This window comes from Stegostoma tigrinum, chromosome 37 (assembly GCF_030684315.1).
Source record: "Stegostoma tigrinum isolate sSteTig4 chromosome 37, sSteTig4.hap1, whole genome shotgun sequence".
Taxonomy (NCBI): Eukaryota; Metazoa; Chordata; class Chondrichthyes; order Orectolobiformes; family Stegostomatidae; genus Stegostoma; species Stegostoma tigrinum.
The window spans coordinates 8567832-8587696 of NC_081390.1; the positions used below are offsets into that span (position 1 = coordinate 8567832).

Genomic DNA, 19865 nt, shown 5'->3' on the forward strand with positions numbered 1-19865 from the left:
GAAAATGGTAATGTCATGTTGATCATTTGAGCCCCAATTTTGTTTTACTGCAGGTGCTGTCTTGTTCAAGACTGTGTCAAGGTTGCAGACACCACCAGTGACGTTGTAGAAGCTGCCATTGACCAGAAATTTGAATTAGACAGCCATTTCATGTTTGTGCCTTTTCCTGTAGGTCAGAGAATAGGACGCCTGCAGCTAGCAGCTCACCTCCTAAAGACCTAAAGTTCTCTAAAGAATCAGATAACTTAAATCTCAGGATACGAAAGGGGAAAACCATGGGAGTGGTGGAAGCATTGGCTGTCATATTCCAAAATTCTGTAGATTCTGAAATAGTCCAAGCAGATTAGAGGGTGGCAAATGTAACCCCTCTCTTTAAAAAGGTGGCTTGGAGAAAATGCAAAGGTACAGACCAGTTAGCCTAACTTCAGTAGTAGGGAAAATGTTGGAGTCTATTATGAAGGATCGGACAAGTGAATACTTAAAAATTCCAACAAAATTACACAAAGTCAACACGGATTTATGAAAGGAAATCATATTTGGCAAACTTATTGGAGTTTTTTGAGCAGGTAATTTGTAGAATAGATGAGAGAGAAACAGTTGTATTGGGTGCTTTTGATTTTTAGAAAGCTTTCGATAAAGTCTCAATTAAGAGAGTACTGTGTAAAATCAAAGCACATAGGATTGGTGGTAATATACTCACATGGATTGTGAATTGGTTAGCACACAGAAAATAAGAAATGGGATTAAATAGGTCTTTTTGAGGGGAAGACAGTGACAAATGTGGCACTTTGGTTTTAAATTTTGTTTTATAATGCTTCCGTAAGGTGTGATTGTAATAACCTGAGCCAGGTGGACGTCATAGAATATGAGTGCCCTGATTGGGGGTGTTAATGTGGTCCAGTCAGGGAGTCCTGGCTGAGATAAGAACAGGAGTGTTAGACATCCTGTTCACTCTGACAGTTGGCTTTGAGGGAGCTGGCTCAGCGTCAAGGACTCTCCATGTGTAAATAAAGGCTGATATGGTGAGATATTACTGGCTTCTGTGGAGTAAGAGAATCATATAGCATGGAAACTGACACTTCAGTCCAATCTGTCCTCGCCAACCATAATTCCAAACTCACTTGGCCCATATCCTTTCAAACATTTCCTATTTGTGAACTTAGGCAAATATCTTTTAAACATTGTAATTGTACCTGCATCAACCAATTTCTCTGGTGGTTCATTCCACATGGAAACCACTCTGTGTAAAAAAGTTGCCCCCATGTCCTTTTTAAATCTTTCTCCTCTTACTTTAAAAATGTGCCCCCTGTTTTGAACTCCCCCCCCACCCTAGGGAAAAGACCCTTGTCATTCACCTTACTTATGCCCCTCATGATTTTATAAATTTTAATAATGTCAGCCCTCAATCTTCTATGCTGTAGTTATTTCATAAGATACCTTGGAATCTTTTTGGTCACATTAAAAGGTGCTATATGATTACAATATATTGTTGCATATAGAAATCAATGAAATTAGTTAAGATGGAATTGATCATTTACCAAACTGATCATTTGAAAATCCTTTGCTATTTTAGAACAAAACAATACAAATCTTGCTGATCTACTATTCAATCCTTTGCCCTCAATTATTTTGTTGCACAAGATATTTTTCTCAATACATCTATACTGTAAACTCAGTGGCAACTGGAATATTTTTACACAGCTTATTATTTGGAACATACTTTATATAAATTAATTAATTCATGGGATGTGGGCATTGCTGGCTGGGCCAGCACTTATGACCTATTTTTAGTTGCCCTTGAGATGGTGGCAGTGAGCTGCCTCCTTGAAGTGCTGCAGTCCGTTTGGTATAGGTAGACCCACAATGCCATGAAGGAGCAAGTTCTAGGATTTGATCTGGTGATATTGAAGGAATGGTGATATATTTCCAAGTCAGGATGATCAGTGACTTGGACGGGAACTTGCACTACAGGCTGCCCTTTTGTCTTTCTAGATAGAAGTAATTGTGGGTTTGGAATTCACTGCCTGGGAGAGTAGTGGAGGCAGATTCATAGGAAGTTTCAAAACAGGGATGGATATTTAATGGAAAGTGATGAATTTTAAAGGGCTATGGAGATAAGACTAGAGAATGGGACAAGCTGGGTAGCTCTTATGGAAGCTTCTATATACACAATCTATCAATGGCCTCCTTCTATCTTTAAAATTCTATGATTCTATGAAAGGTGCTGCTAAGGAGCCTTGGTAAATTTCTGCGGTGCATCTTCAAGATAGTAGCTGCTATGTGCATTGAGTGCCAGTGGTGGAGGGAGTGAATGTTTATGGAAGCCAATCAAATAGACTGCTTTGTACTAGATGAATGTGGGTTTCTTGAATGTCATTGAAGAAGCACACAGTGGCTCACTTTGCAAGATTCCTAGTTTCTGATATGGTCTTGTAGCCATAATAACAATATGATTAGTCTAGTTCAGTTCTGGGTCAATGCTATTCCCAGTAGGGGATTCAATGATGGTTTTGCTAAGGGGCTATGGTTAGATTCTCACTTGTTGGAGACTGCCTGACATTTATGTGGCAAGAATATTACTTGTCACTTGTTAGCCCAAACAGAGATATTGTCCAGGTACTTCTGCATTTTGACATGGGTTACTTCAGTCACCAAGGAGGCATGAATGTGCAACGTTCAGCACCAGTGACCATCCCCACTTTTGTCCTTATGATGGAATGAAGGTCAATAATGAAGCAGATGAAGACAGCCTATGACACCTGAGGAACTGCTGCAGAGATGTCCCGGAGCTGAGATGACTGACCTCCGACAACCACAACCATCTTCCTATGTGTCAGGGATGACTTCAACCAACATAGAGTTTACCCCCTGATACTTATTATGGAACAGACCCAACTGTCTTCAAGTATATCAAGGAGATAGCCTAGACCCTAACTTTTATCCTATTTAAAGACAAGTGTAAGGTGTTGTGTTTCAGGTGTAATTCAATTGGTTACAATCCTTGGCTTTAAGCAAAGTACATTTTATTCTTACCTACAGTTTAAAAAACATATAAAAGAAAGAAGAATTGGTATAACTTAAACTCTATTGGAATGCATAACAGAATAATAGACTATTTAACTACTAAACAGCACCTGTTCTAGTATAGCAACATCCCATAAGCACACCTTTGGCAAAGGCAAAATCAGTAAAACAGACTGTCTCACATATGATTCTGGCAGAGAGAGAGAACCTAAGCTTTTTAGCTGGAGCAAGGAGACAGAGACAGCTTCCACAGCCAACTTCTAGATGTCAACAACTACTGACAGTTAAACTCAAACCCTGGATCTTTGGAAGTCTAACACCTCCCATTCATGCTGCTTCTATTGTTCCAACTTTTAAAAAAAGCCACAACCTCACAAGCCATTTACTTTACTGACTTGGAACAAACTACTCTCCACTTCTGTCTCAACCTCCCTTCATGAAAAAATGGACAAATACACTGCTTAAAGCCATAGTATTGACACACCATTGATTCCAGTTTTGCTGGGGCTCCATAATGCCACACTCAGTCAAATATAACCTTGATGTCAAAGGCAGTACTCTCACCACATCTCTCACTATAATCTATAAATCTGATAAGCAAATAATGAATGAAAATAATACTAAATGGCGTTTGAAAGACATATAATCTGAATAACTTCCTACTGAGAAGTGCAAAAGGTTTCTGGAGTTTTTTTTAAAAATGTGAACATTTATTTAGTTCAGGAACATAAGCTGGAACAGTTAGTTAGTTAGTTCAGGAAAATAAACTGAGACATAGCAGATCATATGTTTCAGATGAGACATTCTTTTCTGATGACACTTTTTAAGTGAGATTTCATTTTGTTGGAGTACTGAACTTATACTCTGTCATGCAAAAAACAGCACAAATTTCAAATCCAGATCAATTAAAAATGTTTTGGTTGAATAATGATGTGCTAAGAAGTGAAATACAGTCTTCTACTTTCTGAAACAGCAAGCCTTTGCAATATCAACAGCTAAAGGAATATTTAGATGTGAAAGTTATTCTGAGAATGCAGGTTGCACTGCTCTAGACTGTGTGAAAACAGTAAGTGTCTTTCTACAGTCTTCTAAGCCTCTGGCTATCCATCAATCACAATCGACCACAGATGAAGTAAGCATATTCGAAATTAAGAACATCCAAACTGTAACAGCAGCAGGAGGCGACTTGAATTTGAAATGGATAAATGGATGTAAAGATGTAGGTTTCTCAGTACTTTTAAATAAAATTGGACAATAAGCATCTCTATGAGAGTCATTACATTTACTGCAGGTGCAGCAAAGAAACTATTAAAATGCGTGGGGTTCAGTCTCAACAAACAAAATCACAGGAAAACCACAATTTCATCCTGTCCAGAATTTCCAGTTGTGCAGCAATAGAAATCTCTGGTTAACCAGAGACTGTCTATAACAAAAGTGAAGTAACTTAGAAAATAAAATTACTGACAGCGGTGAATTCCTATAAAATTGTCTAAATAATATTGTTTTAAACTTAAATTATTAGATGATGGTGAGTCATATAGTTTTGATTAGTTGAAACTGTATGCATGAGAATTACTTTGCCAAAACAAGAAGGGTCAAACATTTATTATTATGTAAAGTTTAAACCACCAAGCATAGAAATATATTATGTCTGGGGCTATTCAGCCCATCATGCCTGTACCACAATTTACTACGGCAATTAGAAATTAACTCAACTGCCTTCAGCATCCTGAATTCATTTCTTCAAATGTTTACCTACTCCACCTTAAAGTATGCAATGGTGTCTACCTCGTTAGTTTGCTTTGGCAAAGTACTCCATGCTACAGCAGCTCTAGATAAAAATATTTCTCCTAATCTCTCTTGGTGAATGTTTCAAATTGACAATTTCTTATTACTGACCCAACCTGAGGAAGGAATCTTTTCCCATTCACTCTCATGATTTTAAAAGTCAAAAAAAAATTTTTATTTTGCATTCTCTGCTCTACCATGAATAATTGCAGTATACGATAGCATCTTCTAACACTTCTCAGCCTTACTAACATGCTGGTGAAACTATGGCTGAAATTTTTCCAGCCCTGAATGACATGCATAATGGCAAATCAGTTGGAAAAATTGTCAACTCAGGAAAATGAGATTCTCAACATCAAGAATAAAAAACCCACTAGGGGTTGCAGTGAGAAACCCTTCATGTAACACCCAAAAATTGCCACTTAGCTGATATTTGGTATAATTCAGACCATGGCTGTACAATCTCTCCAGTTTTAATGTTTCTTTCTGAATGTCAGCAACAGAAATATCATGCATTAACTAATTTATCATTCTTCTTTACTTTTTTACCATCTGTCATGGCATTTCTTTGCAGACCAAGATTTTAGGTAGCTGTATTCATTGGTTGTAGACTCACTGATGACCAGTCAGGCTGTGGAAAATAATGAAGCTAAAGGCTGATAAATCGTCTGAACCTGATGGGTTGCATCCTAGGATTTAAATGAAGAAGCACAGAGATCATGGATTACCTGGTAGTAACCTTCTAGGAATCCTTAGATTCTGGAACGTCCTAGAGATTTAGAAAACTGCTTATTCAGAGGAAGGGAGAAAGAAAAGGAGGTAGGTTTGGGCCAGTTAGTTTAACATTTGTCATTGTAAAAGGATTATGAAGGATGTAATAACATAACATTTAGAAACTGAATATAACCAAGCAAAGCAGCATGGCTTCATGAGGGGGAAATCATGCCTTACAAATTTATTACAGTTCTTTGAGGAGATAACGAGATAACAAGAATAGATAGAGGGAACCAGCAGCTGTAAATATACTTGGATTACCAAGAGGTTCTTTTATGGTACCAAAGATAAGATTATTTCACAAGATAAAAGCCCATACTGTGTTGGGAGTAGGGTAGGATGGAACATTGGCTAATTAACAGAAGACAGAGGTGGGATAAAGGGGATATTTTCAGGATGGCAACCTGAAAACTAAAATTTCTCACCCCAGGAATAATATTTGTGAATTTCTCCTGCAAATATAATGCTATACCTACTCATTCACACTATGACAACAGTTTTGCCCAATTTTTTTCAAATTTCACCATCTGCTACAATGGTGATTGGAATCCATGTTTCAAAAGCATTACCAATACAGTGACAATGCTGCTGTACTTCTATCACTATTGTCTCAGGCATCCTTTGACCTTGCTGGTTATAGGAGATCTGGACATTTGCTATATTAATAGGCTGCACTGTTTACACAGAGCACAGGAACTCCAGTTACGAATCCATATCCACCCAAACATTATCATAGATGTACACAAAAAACTCCTACAGCTTTTAACACAAAAGCAACTTTGTATTTCATACTTATTGCTGGAAGACTAATTTCAATTGTTCACTTGCTATACCATGCACAGTGTCTTTCATGTGGACATGCCTTAAATTTCCTCACATCTTGTTCACAACCAAGTCTGTATTAACTGCTTGATGCAATGTACTGAGTCATAGCACAAGGTAAATAAAAGCAGCATTTCTGGGGTGATGGGTTGAGTTTTAATGAGTGTATAACATCTCTTGGCTGAAAAACTGGATTGGCTTAAATGACAAGCAAACATAGCACGATTTCTGGCACTGAGAAAATGGGGTCATCTTATGCATCGTGATCTGCAGTAGAAGCCCATGCTGGAGTCAGAATTAAGCTTAATTTCAGGTATTCAATACATTGCAAAAAAAAATAACCTTATTACTTACATTCCAACTTCATCGATCACTGGAGCAGTGCACAGCAAGTAATTATCTTCCACAACAAGAGGCTTCTCCGCTAAAAGATGGAAATATTTATTAATGCCGAAATTTTGCATTAAAAGTGAATATTGTAATGGCTAATCTGAAATATAAATATTCACACTAATGTAGTACATTCTTGTAATGTGTAAATTTTAATTTGACTTGTATTAGAACGTTCTACTATGCTACAAACACTACGTAAATACACATTTTGTTAGAAAATATATTTAGGATGAGAGGATAAATCAACATAAAGTTTTCTCATTACAAAATTTTCTTCAATGCCCAAGAAAAAGTATAAAACTATATCTAGTTGTTTATGCAAGTATCACTGGGCTGCTGTCCCATTAGAGAGAGAGGACTGATGGTGGTTTAGCCTGAGGGTCACCACACTCCAGGAGTGGGGAAAGGTTAAGAAAGAGAGCACCTGGTAACCTCATCAGTATAGGAATTGAACCCACATTGTCACCATTACCCTGCTGAGCAAACCAGCCATCCAACCCCGTGTATTGCACTTTCCCAATCCACAGAAGGCCAAGATGGAAGAGCACAGTGCTGATAAAGATGCCAAACCACTTGATCAGAAATTGCAAAGACAGCAGGTCAGTTGCTGACATTCAATGGACCTGCAGTGTTGGGGTAAGCGTGTGATGCATTGGCCATGAATGGGCTGCAGCCAGGCCAGAGGTGAAGATGGTTTGTTGCTCAGCTCCTCCCAGAAGGGGAGATTGCAAATGAACTCTACTGCTAGAGACTCAGATGAGGATCTTTGATAGAACGTCATTCAGGAGTACACTGCTGAGGACACACACCTGATGCTAAACAGTAAGTAAGCATATCCTCAAGATTAACCATTCCTGAGGCTGTTGTCATTGACTGACCCTAAATGCTTTTGCATCATCTGCCCATGCTTTGTGCTGTGATTCTTCCATTCAGTGGTCAGCATTACATTCAGTCCCAATGCTGCTAGGGTCTAAGGTATGCAATTGATTAGACTGCCTATGGTCATTTGACACAACTGTTGAGAGCAGGTTGTAAGTCCATAAGACATAGCAGAAGTACACTATTCAGTCCATCCAGTTTGCTCCAATATTCAATTAGATTATGGCTCAGCTGATAACCCTCAATTCTGCTTTCCTGCCTTTTCCCCATAACCATGATTCACTCAGTGATTAAAACTCTATCTCGCCATGAATACGCTGATGACCCAGCCTTTACTGCTGTTCAGTAAAGTATTCTAGAATCACAACCCTTTTAGAGAAGAAATTCCTCCTCCTCTGAGTTATGGGTTGGTCAGTCCTTTCTGTAGCTGCTTCTTGGGCATTTCTCAATGAGTTGCTAAATGAACATATCGAAACTGTCACATAAAGTGATGCACATATCTTTATTAAACATTGATGTCTAGATTTAACAACACTCAAAACTTTTAACCTTTGGATTGATCAGAATGACTCATGTCAGGATTCCTATTCCTATGGAGGTTTCCACCAAACCCCCACCACCCATCCAGGAGCATTGAGAGCATATCAGCATTTCTCAATAGTTAGAAAAAGGAGACATTGTCTGAAACTCCAGAAGAGCACAGTACAGCAAACGCTAGGTTGTTGAAATATTCAGTATCAACTCAATTACTCAGCGCTGCAGCAATTTCAGGGGAAAAATAAGTACTGATCTTATAAGGTTTGGCAAGGTAAATGAACCAGCCACACCTTCCAAGAATGTAATTAACTGAGTAGGTCTGAAACATAGAATTAGCTCCCTCTAAACCGCTAGCAAAACTGACAATGTTGCAGTTTCGGCCACTACCATTTTGTGCAATAATTGAGTGGTAGCAGGCAGTGTGTTATAATGTGTAATACGGGAAAGAGGGCACTCTAAAATAGATCAGCCAAATGAATAAAATGTATAATCAGTCAATGTTGACAAAAGTGCACTCTTGTCAAAGTACTGAACTTTGTGGTATGAGATGTTTGTAGTACTGTTTTGACAGATTCAGTGCAAAGCTCTAAAATCAGCGAACCAGTGCAGGAGATGGAGGCCCTTAAATTGCCACTGGTGCATACAAAGTTTCTGCAATATTTTCAACCAAATTAGAAAGATTCCACTGTAATCGAATCCTGCTTACAAAACTGGATGTGACTGCCGATCAGATTAATCATCATGCCATTCCTGCTAACTGTGCCCATTTCTAGGCTTTTAAGACTATTAAAATTAATTTATTCTTAAATCACAATAATACTAATACCTACCTTTTTAAAAGCTATTAAAGCTTAAAAATTCCTAATATACACAATAATTGACAACTGTAGACCAATGAAGCTAATGATTGGTTCTCTTTTTTTCGACCTATTTTTGTTTGTTAGAAAAGAGGTTACTCACAGTCGTGCACTAGACATGGATTAAAATGTTTACAGTTCATTAAAAATACTTTTTCAGCTCTAATTATGAAAGCAAATTAAGTTATCACTCTTTAAAAGATTATTCCAGGCTACAAGGTTGAACTGGTGAAAAATTTATTTTGATTATTCACTCACAGGATCTGGACAGGCCATTACTTTATGTCTATCCTTAACTGCCCTGGAGAAGGAAGTGAGAAATATTCTTGAGTCACCATACAGAGAAGCTATACAGATGGTATGAGTAGGTTTTGACCCAGCAATGATGGAGGGAACTTGGAAGTGGTGGAGCTCCCATGTGTCAAATACCCTCATCAATCTAGATTCCAGAAACTTCAGGTTTGAAAGGTGCTTTACTGCAGTCTACCCTATGGGTAGGTAGCTACACACTACTACAGTGTTCTGCTGGTGGTGGGAGTACATGTTTATGGTGTGGATAGAATTGTGATTTGAACTGTATACTGTGCAATTTCAGAGAACATTCCCATATTTGACTTTGTGATGGAGGAAAGGTCATTGATGAAGCAACTGAAGATAGATGGACTGCAGACATGCTCTGAGGAATTCCTAAGACTCAGATGACTAGCCTCCAACAACGACAGCTAACTTCATTTGTGCTAGGTATTCATCCAGCCAGTAGAATGTTTGCTCCTCGAGTCCTATTGACTTCAATTTTACCAGGATGACTTGATGTTCGGACAGATACCATTTTGATCTCAGGCGCAGCCACTTTCCGCTCACCTAACCCTAAACTCACGTGATAATAGGAACTGCAGATGCTGGAGAATCCAAGACAACAAAATGTGAGGCTGGATGAACACAGCAGGCCAAGCAGCATCTCAGGAGCACAAAAGCTGACGTTTCGGGTCTAGACCCTTCATCAGAGAGGGGGATGGGGAGAGGGAACTGGAATAAATAGGAAGAGAGGGGGAGGCGGACCGAAGATGGAGAGTAAAGAAGATAGGTGGAGAGAGTATAGGTGGGGAGGTAGGGAGGGGATAGGTCAGTCCAGGGAAGACGGACAGGTCAAGGAGGTGGGATGAGGTTAGTAGGTAGATGGGGGTGCGGCTTGGGGTGGGAGGAAGGGATGGGTGAGAGGAAGAACCGGTTAGGGAGGCAGAGACAGGTTGGACTGGTTTTGGGATGCAGTGGGTGGCGGGGGGGGGGGGAAGAGCTGGGCTGGTTGTGTGGTGCAGTGGGGGGAGGGGACGAACTGGGCTGGTTTAGGGATGCAGTTGGGGAAGGGGAGATTTTGAAATTGGTGAAGTCCACATTGATACCATTAGGCTGCAGGGTTCCCAGGCGGAATATGAGTTGCTGTTCCTGCAACCTTCGGGTGGCATCATTGTGGCACCACAGGAGGCCCATGATGAACATGTCATCTAAAGAATGGGAGGGGGAGTGGAAATGGTTTGCGACTGGGAGGTGCAGTTGTTTGTTGCGAACTGAGCGGAGGTGTTCTGCAAAGCGGTCTCCAAGCCTCCGCTTGGTTTCCCCAATGTAGAGGAAGCCACACCGGGTACAGTGGATGCAGTATACCACATTGGCAGATGTGCAGGTGAACCTCTGCTTAATGTGGAATGTCATCTTGGGGCCTGGGATAGGGGTGAGGGAGGAGGTGTGGGGGCAAGTGTAGCATTTCCTGCGGTTGCAGGGGAAGGTGCCGGGTGTGGTGGGGTTGGAGGGCAGTGTGGAGCGAACAAGGGAGTCACGGAGAGAGTAGTCTCTCCGGAAAGCAGACAGGGGTGGGGATGGAAAAATGTCTTGGGTGGTGGGGTCGGATTGTGGATGGCGGAAGTGTCGGAGGATGATGCGTTGTATCCGGAGGTTGTTGGGGTGGTGTGAGAGAACGAGGGGGATCCTCTTTGGGCGGTTGTGGCGGGGGCGGGGTGTGAGGGATGTGTTGCAGGAAATGCGGGAGACGCGGTCAAGGGCGTTCTCGATAACTCTGGGGGGAAAGTTGCGGTCCTTGAAGAACTTGGACATCTGGGATGTGCGGGAGTGGAATGTCTTATCGCGGGAGCAGATGCGGCGGAGGCGGAGGAATTGGGAATAGGGGATGGAATTTTTGCAGGAGGGTGGGTGGGAGGAGGTGTATTCTAGGTAGCTGTGGGAGTCGGTGGGCTTGAAATGGACATCAGTTACAAGCTGGTTGCCTGAGATGGAGACTGAGAGGTCCAAGAAGGTGAGGGATGTGCTGGAGATGGCCCAGGTGAACTGAAGGTTGGGGTGGAAGGTGTTGGCGAAGTGGATGAACTGTTCGAGCTTCTCTGGGGAGCAAGAGGCGGCGCCGATACAGTCATCAATGTACCGGAGGAAGAGGTGGGGTTTGGGGCCTGCATAGGTGCGGAAGAGGGACTGTTCCACGTAACCTACAAAGAGGCAGGCATTGCTGGGGCCCATGCGGGTGCCCATGGCCACCCGCTTAGTCTGTAGGAAGTGGGAGGAGTCAAAAGAGAAGTTGTTGAGGGTGAGGACGAGTTCGGCTAGGCGGATGAGGGTGTCGGTGGAGGGGGACTGGTCGGGCCTGCGGGACAGGAAGAAGCAGAGGGCCTTGAGGCCAGCTGCATGCGGAATGCAGGTGTATAGGGACTGGACGTCCATGGTGAAGATGAGGTGTTGGGGGCCAGGGAATTGGAAGTCCTGGAGGAGGTGGAGGGCGTGGGTGGTGTCACGGAGGTAGGTGGGGAGTTCCTGGACCAAAGGGGAGAAAATGGAGTCCAGATAGGTGGAGATGAGTTCGGTGGGGCAGGAGCAGGCTGAGACGATGGGTCGACCAGGGCAGGCAGGTTTGTGGATTTTGGGAAGGAGATAGAAACGGGCCGTGCGGGGTTGGGGAACAATGAGGTTGGAGGCTGTGGGTGGGAGGTCTCCTCAGGTGATGAGGTCATGAATGGTGTTGGAGATGATGGTGTGGTGCTCGGGTGTGGGGTCATGATCGAGGGGGCGGTAGGAGGTGGTGTTGGAGAGTTGGCGAATCACTGTATCAGCGCCGCCTCTTGCTCCCAGAGGAGCTCGAACAGTTCATCCACTTCACCAACACCTTCCACCCCAACCTTCAGTTCACCTGGGCCATCTCCAGCACATCCCTCACCTTCTTGGACCTCTCAGGCAACCAGCTTGTAACGGATATCCATTTCAAGCCCACAGACTCCCACAGCTACCTAGAATACACCTCCTCCCACCCACCCTCCTGCAAAAATTCCATCCCCTATTCCCAAGTCCTCCGCCTCCGCCACATCTGCTCCCGCGATAAGACATTCCACTCCCGCACATCCCAGATGTCCAAGTTCTTCAAGGACCGCAACTTTCCCCCCAGAGTTATCGAGAACGCCCTTGACCGCGTCTCCCGCATTTCCTGAAACACATCCCTCACACCCCGCCCCCGCCACAACCGCCCAAAGAGGATCCCCCTCGTTCTCACACACCACCCCAACAACCTCCGGATACAACGCATCATCCTCCGACACTTCCGCCATCTACAATCCGACCCCACCACCCAAGACATTTTTCCATCCCCACCCCTGTCTGCTTTCCGGAGAGACCACTCTCTCCGTGACTCCCTTGTTCGCTCCACACTGCCCTCCAACCCCACCACACCCGGCACCTTCCCCTGCAAACGCAGGAAATGCTACACTTGCCCCCACACCTCCTCCCTCACCCCTATCCCAGGCCCCAAGATGACATTCCACATTAAGCAGAGGTTCACCTGCACATCTGCCAATGTGGTATACTGCATCCACTGTATCCGGTGTGGCTTCCTCTACATTGGGGAAACCAAGCGGAGGCTTGGAGACCGCTTTGCAGAACACCTCCGCTCAGTTCGCAACAAACTGCACCTCCCAGTCGCAAACCATTTCCACTCCCCCTCCCATTCTTTAGATGACATGTCCATCATGGGCCTCCTGCGGTGCCACAATGATGCCACCCGAAGGTTGCAGGAACAGCAACTCATATTCCGCCTGGGAACCCGCAGCCTAATGGTATCAATGTGGACTTCACCAGTTTCAAAATCTCCCCTTCCCCCTACTGCATCCCTAAACCAGCCCAGTTCGTCCCCTCCCCCCACTGCACCACACAACCAGCCCAGCTCTTCCCCGCCACCCACTGCATCCCAAAACCAGTCCAACCTGTCTCTGCCTCCCTAACCTGTTCTTCCTCTCACCCATCCCTTCCTCCCACCCCAAGCCGCACCCCCATCTACCTACTAACCTCATCCCACCTCCTTGACCTGTCCGTCTTCCCTGGGCTGACCTATCCCCTCCCTACCTATCTTCTTTTCTCTCCATCTTTGGTCCGCCTCCCCCTCTCTCCCTATTTATTCCAGAACCCTCACCCCATCCCCCTCTCTGATGAAGGGTCTAGGCCCAAAACGTCAGCTTTTGTGCTCCTGAGATGCTGCTTGGCCTGCTGTGTTCATCCAGCCTCACATTTTGTTGTCCTAAACTCACGTGTCTGTTATCAAACACGAGTATGATTTGTGCCCAGATTGTCCAAAGCAGACTCCTGTTTTGATCTTTGGTGCTAAAAAAAATGTAATAAGCAAAAATTTACCTGAGGGTACACATCTGATAGAATGATGTAATTACTGGATTTTAAACAATGTAGGAATAGGAGAGTGTGTGCAACTCCACAACCCCCATTCTATCCATAACATCTTTAGGTTCAAACACAAGACAGGTTTCCTTAAAGTGTATCAAGTCAGTGGAGAATGTAAAACAAGTAAAATTCTAAGTTTTGAAGCCTGAAAATTAGGTGCAGCACAAAATCATTATAAAAAGAAATGTTATTTTGCTCAACCCACCTAATACAAGAAAGAGCTTGCACTTATATCACATGCCGTCATATCCTCAGGGTATTTCAATGAATTATTTAAGCACAGTATAGACATTATTGTTATGCAAGAAAATGCAACTCTTAATTTGCACATATGAACATCCCACAGAGAGTAAATGAGACGTCTGATCAGTTAATCTGCTTTGGGTGGTACAGACAGGAGATTGGTTAGGAAATTCTGGGATTTCTTAGCGTAAACAACAATAATAGCTCATATTTGTAGAGTGATTTTAGTGCAAAATAATGTTCCAACGGTGCTTTTCAATAGCAATATCAATAAATACACCCACTAGGGAAATAAAGCAAAAACTTGATCAAGAAGATAGTTTGTAAGGGACCGAGAGATCTTTAACAGGTTTAGTAAAGGAATTCCAGAATGTAGTACCAGGGCTGCTAAAAGCAACTAAAATCATGGATGCGCAAGGAGGAGAATTGGAAAGCACAGGCTAGAAGCACAGGATGATCCAATAGAGATAAAGAATGGCATGGCATTGGGAGAGATTCAAAAACAAGGACAAGGATTTTAAATTGAATGGAAGCCAGTGAGGTTAAGCAAATACAGATGAATGATTGGACCGAGTTAAGATAATAGGTCGAGTTTTGACAAGCACAAATATGTTAGGTGGAAGATGGGATGCAAGCCAGGACAGTGTGGAATAGCTATATCGAACAGTAAAAATGACATGAATAAGGGTTACAGCACCAGATGAACTGAGGCAATATTAAAGTGATTTCGTAGGCTATACCATAAGTCCCAACTTCTGTCTCTGGTCTGCTGCCGTTTGTAATATTTAAAGTAAACTTAGTCAAATTATAGCCATTTCTCTACCACTGTCATAACAGAGAGACTTCAATGGTCCAACAGACCCATGATTGGCCACTGAGTTATCCTGTTTCCTCAACCACAGGCTGGTTGTAACCAGAATATCTTCCACCTGGGTAAAGAAATAAATCTTGACTGCTCCTAGATTTTATGGTAACTCCCATCTTCACCATCTGCTTTAAGATCTTGCAACAGACTCTGTGCACTTCCTGAATCTTCATTACAATAAAAATAACAGAATTGTTATCTCTTGATGTACTCCACTCACCTGTAGCTTTTGAACCTCACTCACTACAGCTGCATTCGACCTTAGACAAGGGTTTGGTGAGACTCCATGTTGCTTTCCCTTTACCTATCTCATAATTGTCCCACACTGGGACCTTTGATATTGATGCTGGACTACTTTCTACAGTATTCATTTACTTCCTATTTCCAGTTTACTATCAGGTTCTTATGCATCCTAATTTTTACCCCTTTTAGCCTTTCCCTAATTCATTTCCATGTGCAGTTGATTTCATTGTGGATCTGAGCCCATCACATTATTTGCACTTTTGTTTTATTTTCTTTGCTTCTGTTCTCTTTACTCCTTCTAGATCACTGATTTTGTCATGTCTACTTACACTTCTCCGGATTGGGTACTCTGGACCCCCCAGTTTCTAAACCGATCCCTTCAGCACGCGTCAAGTTGGGAAGTGGTTGGGTAATGGTATTGTCAATGGACCAGTAATTCAGCAGCCTAAGCCAATGCTCTGGAAATAAGGGTTCAAATCCTTGCCAGTTGGCGGAATTAAATTCATTCAATAATATCTGAATTGGAAAACTAGACTCAGTGTTGGTGCCATTGAACTGCCATTGACTGTTGTAAAAGCCATCTAAATCATTGATATCCTTTACTATCCTACCACACTAACTTGGCCTGGCCTACATGTGACTCCATCCCCACAGCCATGTGGTTCACTCTTAACGGCCCTTTGAAATAGCTTAGCAAACTATTCACTTCCGCACTACTTAAGGATGGGCAACAAATGCTAACCCAAATCCCATTAAGATGAAAAAACTAGCTCTTTTGTTGTGTTAACTACAATTTTAATGGTGAAGCTGCTTCAAAACTTCACCTTTGAGACTTATGTAAATGAGACATTTTCTAATGTTTTGCAGTCCAATAACACAATGAAAACATGTTCAAACTAAAATGTAATTTTTTAAAATATAAACAGTAAAATTCAATAACCTGGGCAGGAAAATTAACTGGCACATTTGTATCCCATATAAACATTAACTCTTGTAATATTATGTGTTAAAATAGCTTTACAAAAGATGTTCTTTCCAGAAAACTTTAATTTTTTTTCTTTGATTCACATCATTTTCACTAGGAAGCAAGAAATGGATCAGGCTACCAATATTTCCATAGATTACATCAATGCTGCACTTAGCTGGAGGTATATTTGAATTGAATGGAGGTACCCCCTGGAGGGATTGCCCTCTACCACCAGATGACCTTGCCAGGACCAGCAAACTTGGATTTCTTAGTGCAAATGTCAGACAAAGCTTGGATTTGAAAGAAGACTTGCGAGTTGAATTGCAATGCTTCAATATTGTACCAATTAGGGTAACAAATCAGTCTTTATTGCACAAGCATTTGTTTAAGAAAATTTTAATACATTCTGCAATTGCAAATTGCATTCCGACTGGAGCCTACAAGACTCCTGGAATGATTTAGAAATCTTCAGCCTAAAACCAAATCAAAATGGAACCTACTTTGCTTAGCGAATCCAGAATTTCAGATATTATTGGAGAAATAACATGATTTTATTCAAGCATCAGAATTCGTTATACCAAAATGTATGCATGCAGGAAATGCAAAGTCCCACATAGCCCAGCAATGTTAATTGCTTCTTGCTGTCACATTATGAAAATGTTACTTGCCGTCCTGTCCAAATAGATTCAAGTAAGATGACTTGGTTCTGATTTCAGCAGAGATCAGATTTGAATCATTTGACTAAATATGGTTATTAGATGTTGCTTATAAAAAATCTAAGCAGAAATGTTCATTTTGCACTTACTTATTATTTCGGTGTCATTTATCTTGAAGCTACAAAGAACTTGATCAGCATTCCGTGCACGAGAAAATCCATTACCTCTTACCACAACTTGATATGATTCTGCAACAAGAGCAAAATAGCACAAAAACATTACAGGTGGCCGTCAATACTAATATGAACCTCACATTTCTTAATTTTAGAACACACGCATAGTTGTACTGATGCATCCTGCAGATTTACTGCATCAGAACAGTAATAATTATGCTAGAAATCACATAATCAACTTTGAACATGTTATGCAAATCTTCAATAATTAGCTACAGGATATTTGGCGACTGCATCTTGAGATTTAACATCAACCTGTCATCAACCACTGGAGCCTTGGTGCATCACTTTCTGATATCATCACATGCTTTGATCACATAACAAGGAACAACACTCCCGACAGAATTGCAGCTATGAACATTTTTGTGTTTATGCTAGGCTGAAAGGGGATAGATTATTGCTTAACAAGAAGTCAATGGTTAAGAGAGGGCTGAAAGAAAAGTGGAATTGAGACCAATTATTTTATTGCATAGTGCAAAAGACTTACAAGCTGAATGGCAAACTCCTACACCTACTTCTTAAGTTCTTAATAATGAGTAAAACTTAATCCTTATTATATATAATAATATACACTTCTGTGGTTCTCATCAATGGGAGGAAATCCCTTTTTACATAAGAATGCAATAACACTGATTTCACTCCCAATGCTAAGTACAATGCGGTTAGTATGTTTCCATACTGAATTAGTAATCAATCATTGAATTTAATGAATGTTATCACAAGCTGTTACTACAGAGCTCTATCTTTGTTGTATTTGTGGCATTTGAGAGAGCAAAAGTAGTTCATCATTATGGATAAATTTTAATCAAATACAAGTTTGCCCCGAAAGAGAAAAATGAAAGAGAAAGACAGGCATTTATATACCGCCTTCAGATCTCAAGACATTCAAAGCACTCTACAGCCTCTTAATTATTTTTAGAAGTATTGTCACTGGTGTAATTTTAAAAAGAGGCAGACAAATTGCACACACCAATGTACTAAATGATCTGCTTTAATGATGTTGATTGATAAATACATATTGCCCAAGGAACTCTACTGCCCTTCTTTGAAATAGAGCTATGAGGCATTTTTAGTCTGCCCGGGAGGGTAAAGGGAGATTTGATTTCATGTCTTAGACAAAAGACAGCAACTCCAACCATCCAGCACTCACTCAGCACTGCATTAGAGAGTATAACTCTCTAATGACTTAGAGGTGAGAGTGCCACCATTGAACCATGAGGAACTTAAATTGAACTAAGTCAGGAAGCTCTTTACTTCGTTGATTAAAAGTAATTAGAATGTATTCATTTTAAAAATTTTGCTGTTAAAATACAGGGAATTCAGAATTTCTGTTATAATTCCCTCAAGTAAGTCTAGTAGTTCAGCTTGTTAGCTAGCACATTAGTGTTACTTTAGTTGAATACAGGCACAAATCAGTCAGTTTCACAGGTGCCTAAAGATGACAGTATGTTGAAGTTGTATTTATTCATATTCCTACTTACCAGAAGTTTGTCAGAGATATTCTCTCATCATGCACCTCTTTTGTCATTTACATTTTATTTGTTTCTCAATAATCAAGAATGCTTAATATCAATTTAATATGCATAATACATGTGCCCTCTTTCTGCTTTACTGTTTTGTTAGATATATATGGTTGAAATTTTGAGTTCTTGATTATCTCTCAACTTTCATTACCTGAAGGTTCCCTACATCATGCGGAATAATGACGATTTTGGTTTGCATCTTTGATGGAGAGGAATAACAGCCAAGCTCACTTTCATATTTCTAAATGGCATTTTGGTGTCTACCTACCACAATAGTTTCCTTCCAATTGAAACAATTTTGAAAATACCGGAGTTTGCAACAATGTTGAATATAATTGCATATTTATCTGAATTCTTCCGAAGACTGATCAATATAATCCATTGTATTGCATAATTAAAGCAAATAGTTGTTTTTATTGAGGTAATTATTATTCTGTAAGTTTATTACAATTAAATAGGATCTTTTTACTTTCCTCTTCACAATATTTAAAAAGTTATATAGTAATGAAACAATAATAATGATTACCACAAGTAGACAAGTTCACTAAAAAATAAGAAGAATGAAAAATGGCTGGCATAAGGCAAACAAAGCTGTGAGTACAAAAATCGTGAACTGCTCTCTTGTTAATGTCACAGGGTTTAATCACGTCATTATAGCTTACATCTATGGTTCTTCTGATGTCCCACTTGCCATGTCAGCTGAGGTACACTATTAAACCTCTACTGTCAGCTAGCAACCAGTTCAAATCTCTAATAACATGTCATCACAATCAAGTAATCCAGTTTAATTTTACATTAAATTTCCTTTTGTTTCAAAGTCGTAGGCCAGTTTACGAATCAAATCCTTGCTTGTGCCCAGCAATACGTGATTAATATGAAAGCTGAATGCCGAAATGGCTAATTCTATTTAATTTCAAGTTCTGACTGTGACCGAGTCCTTTTCTTTCTTAGTTACTGTCAGATTGTACATTTGTCGATTTTGACAAGATAGCAAAGGGAAAAAGGTCAGCTCTGAAATAATCGGGCAGCGCTGGCAGCAAGATGGTGGGTTGAAGCTGGTGCGCGCTGGCTGTGCTGTCGGCTCTGCTTTTGTGACTCTGATGAGATGCTGACTGTTTGCATCCACACCTGGTAGTTGACGTGGCCAGTAGGATGCCACATCCAGCAAAACCTTTCAATCATGTCTGTGTACGATGAGCATAATCAAAGCAATGATGCTGTCAACTTGTATACAATGCACCTCCAACGCCGAACTGATGGCCTGTTTACAGGCTGCACGTCCCGGTCATTTCAAATCAACCTTATTACGAAGATAGCAATGCGTTGCTCTGTATCAGGAGTT

The 19865-nt window shown here is 41.2% G+C and overlaps 1 protein-coding gene across 2 annotated transcripts in view; it reads right to left on the reverse strand.

Annotated features, from left to right (window-relative positions):
- LOC125467594 (anthrax toxin receptor 1-like) overlaps positions 1 to 19865 on the reverse strand; it is a 110049-nt gene that overhangs the window by 68440 nt on the left and 21744 nt on the right. For both annotated transcript variants that reach the window (XM_059640271.1, XM_059640272.1), the window contains exons 10-11: positions 16917 to 17015; positions 6763 to 6832 (exon numbers count right to left, since the gene is read on the reverse strand). In XM_059640271.1, the coding sequence (XP_059496254.1) occupies positions 6763 to 6832; positions 16917 to 17015 (169 nt within the window). The remainder of the gene's footprint in view (positions 1 to 6762; positions 6833 to 16916; positions 17016 to 19865) is intronic.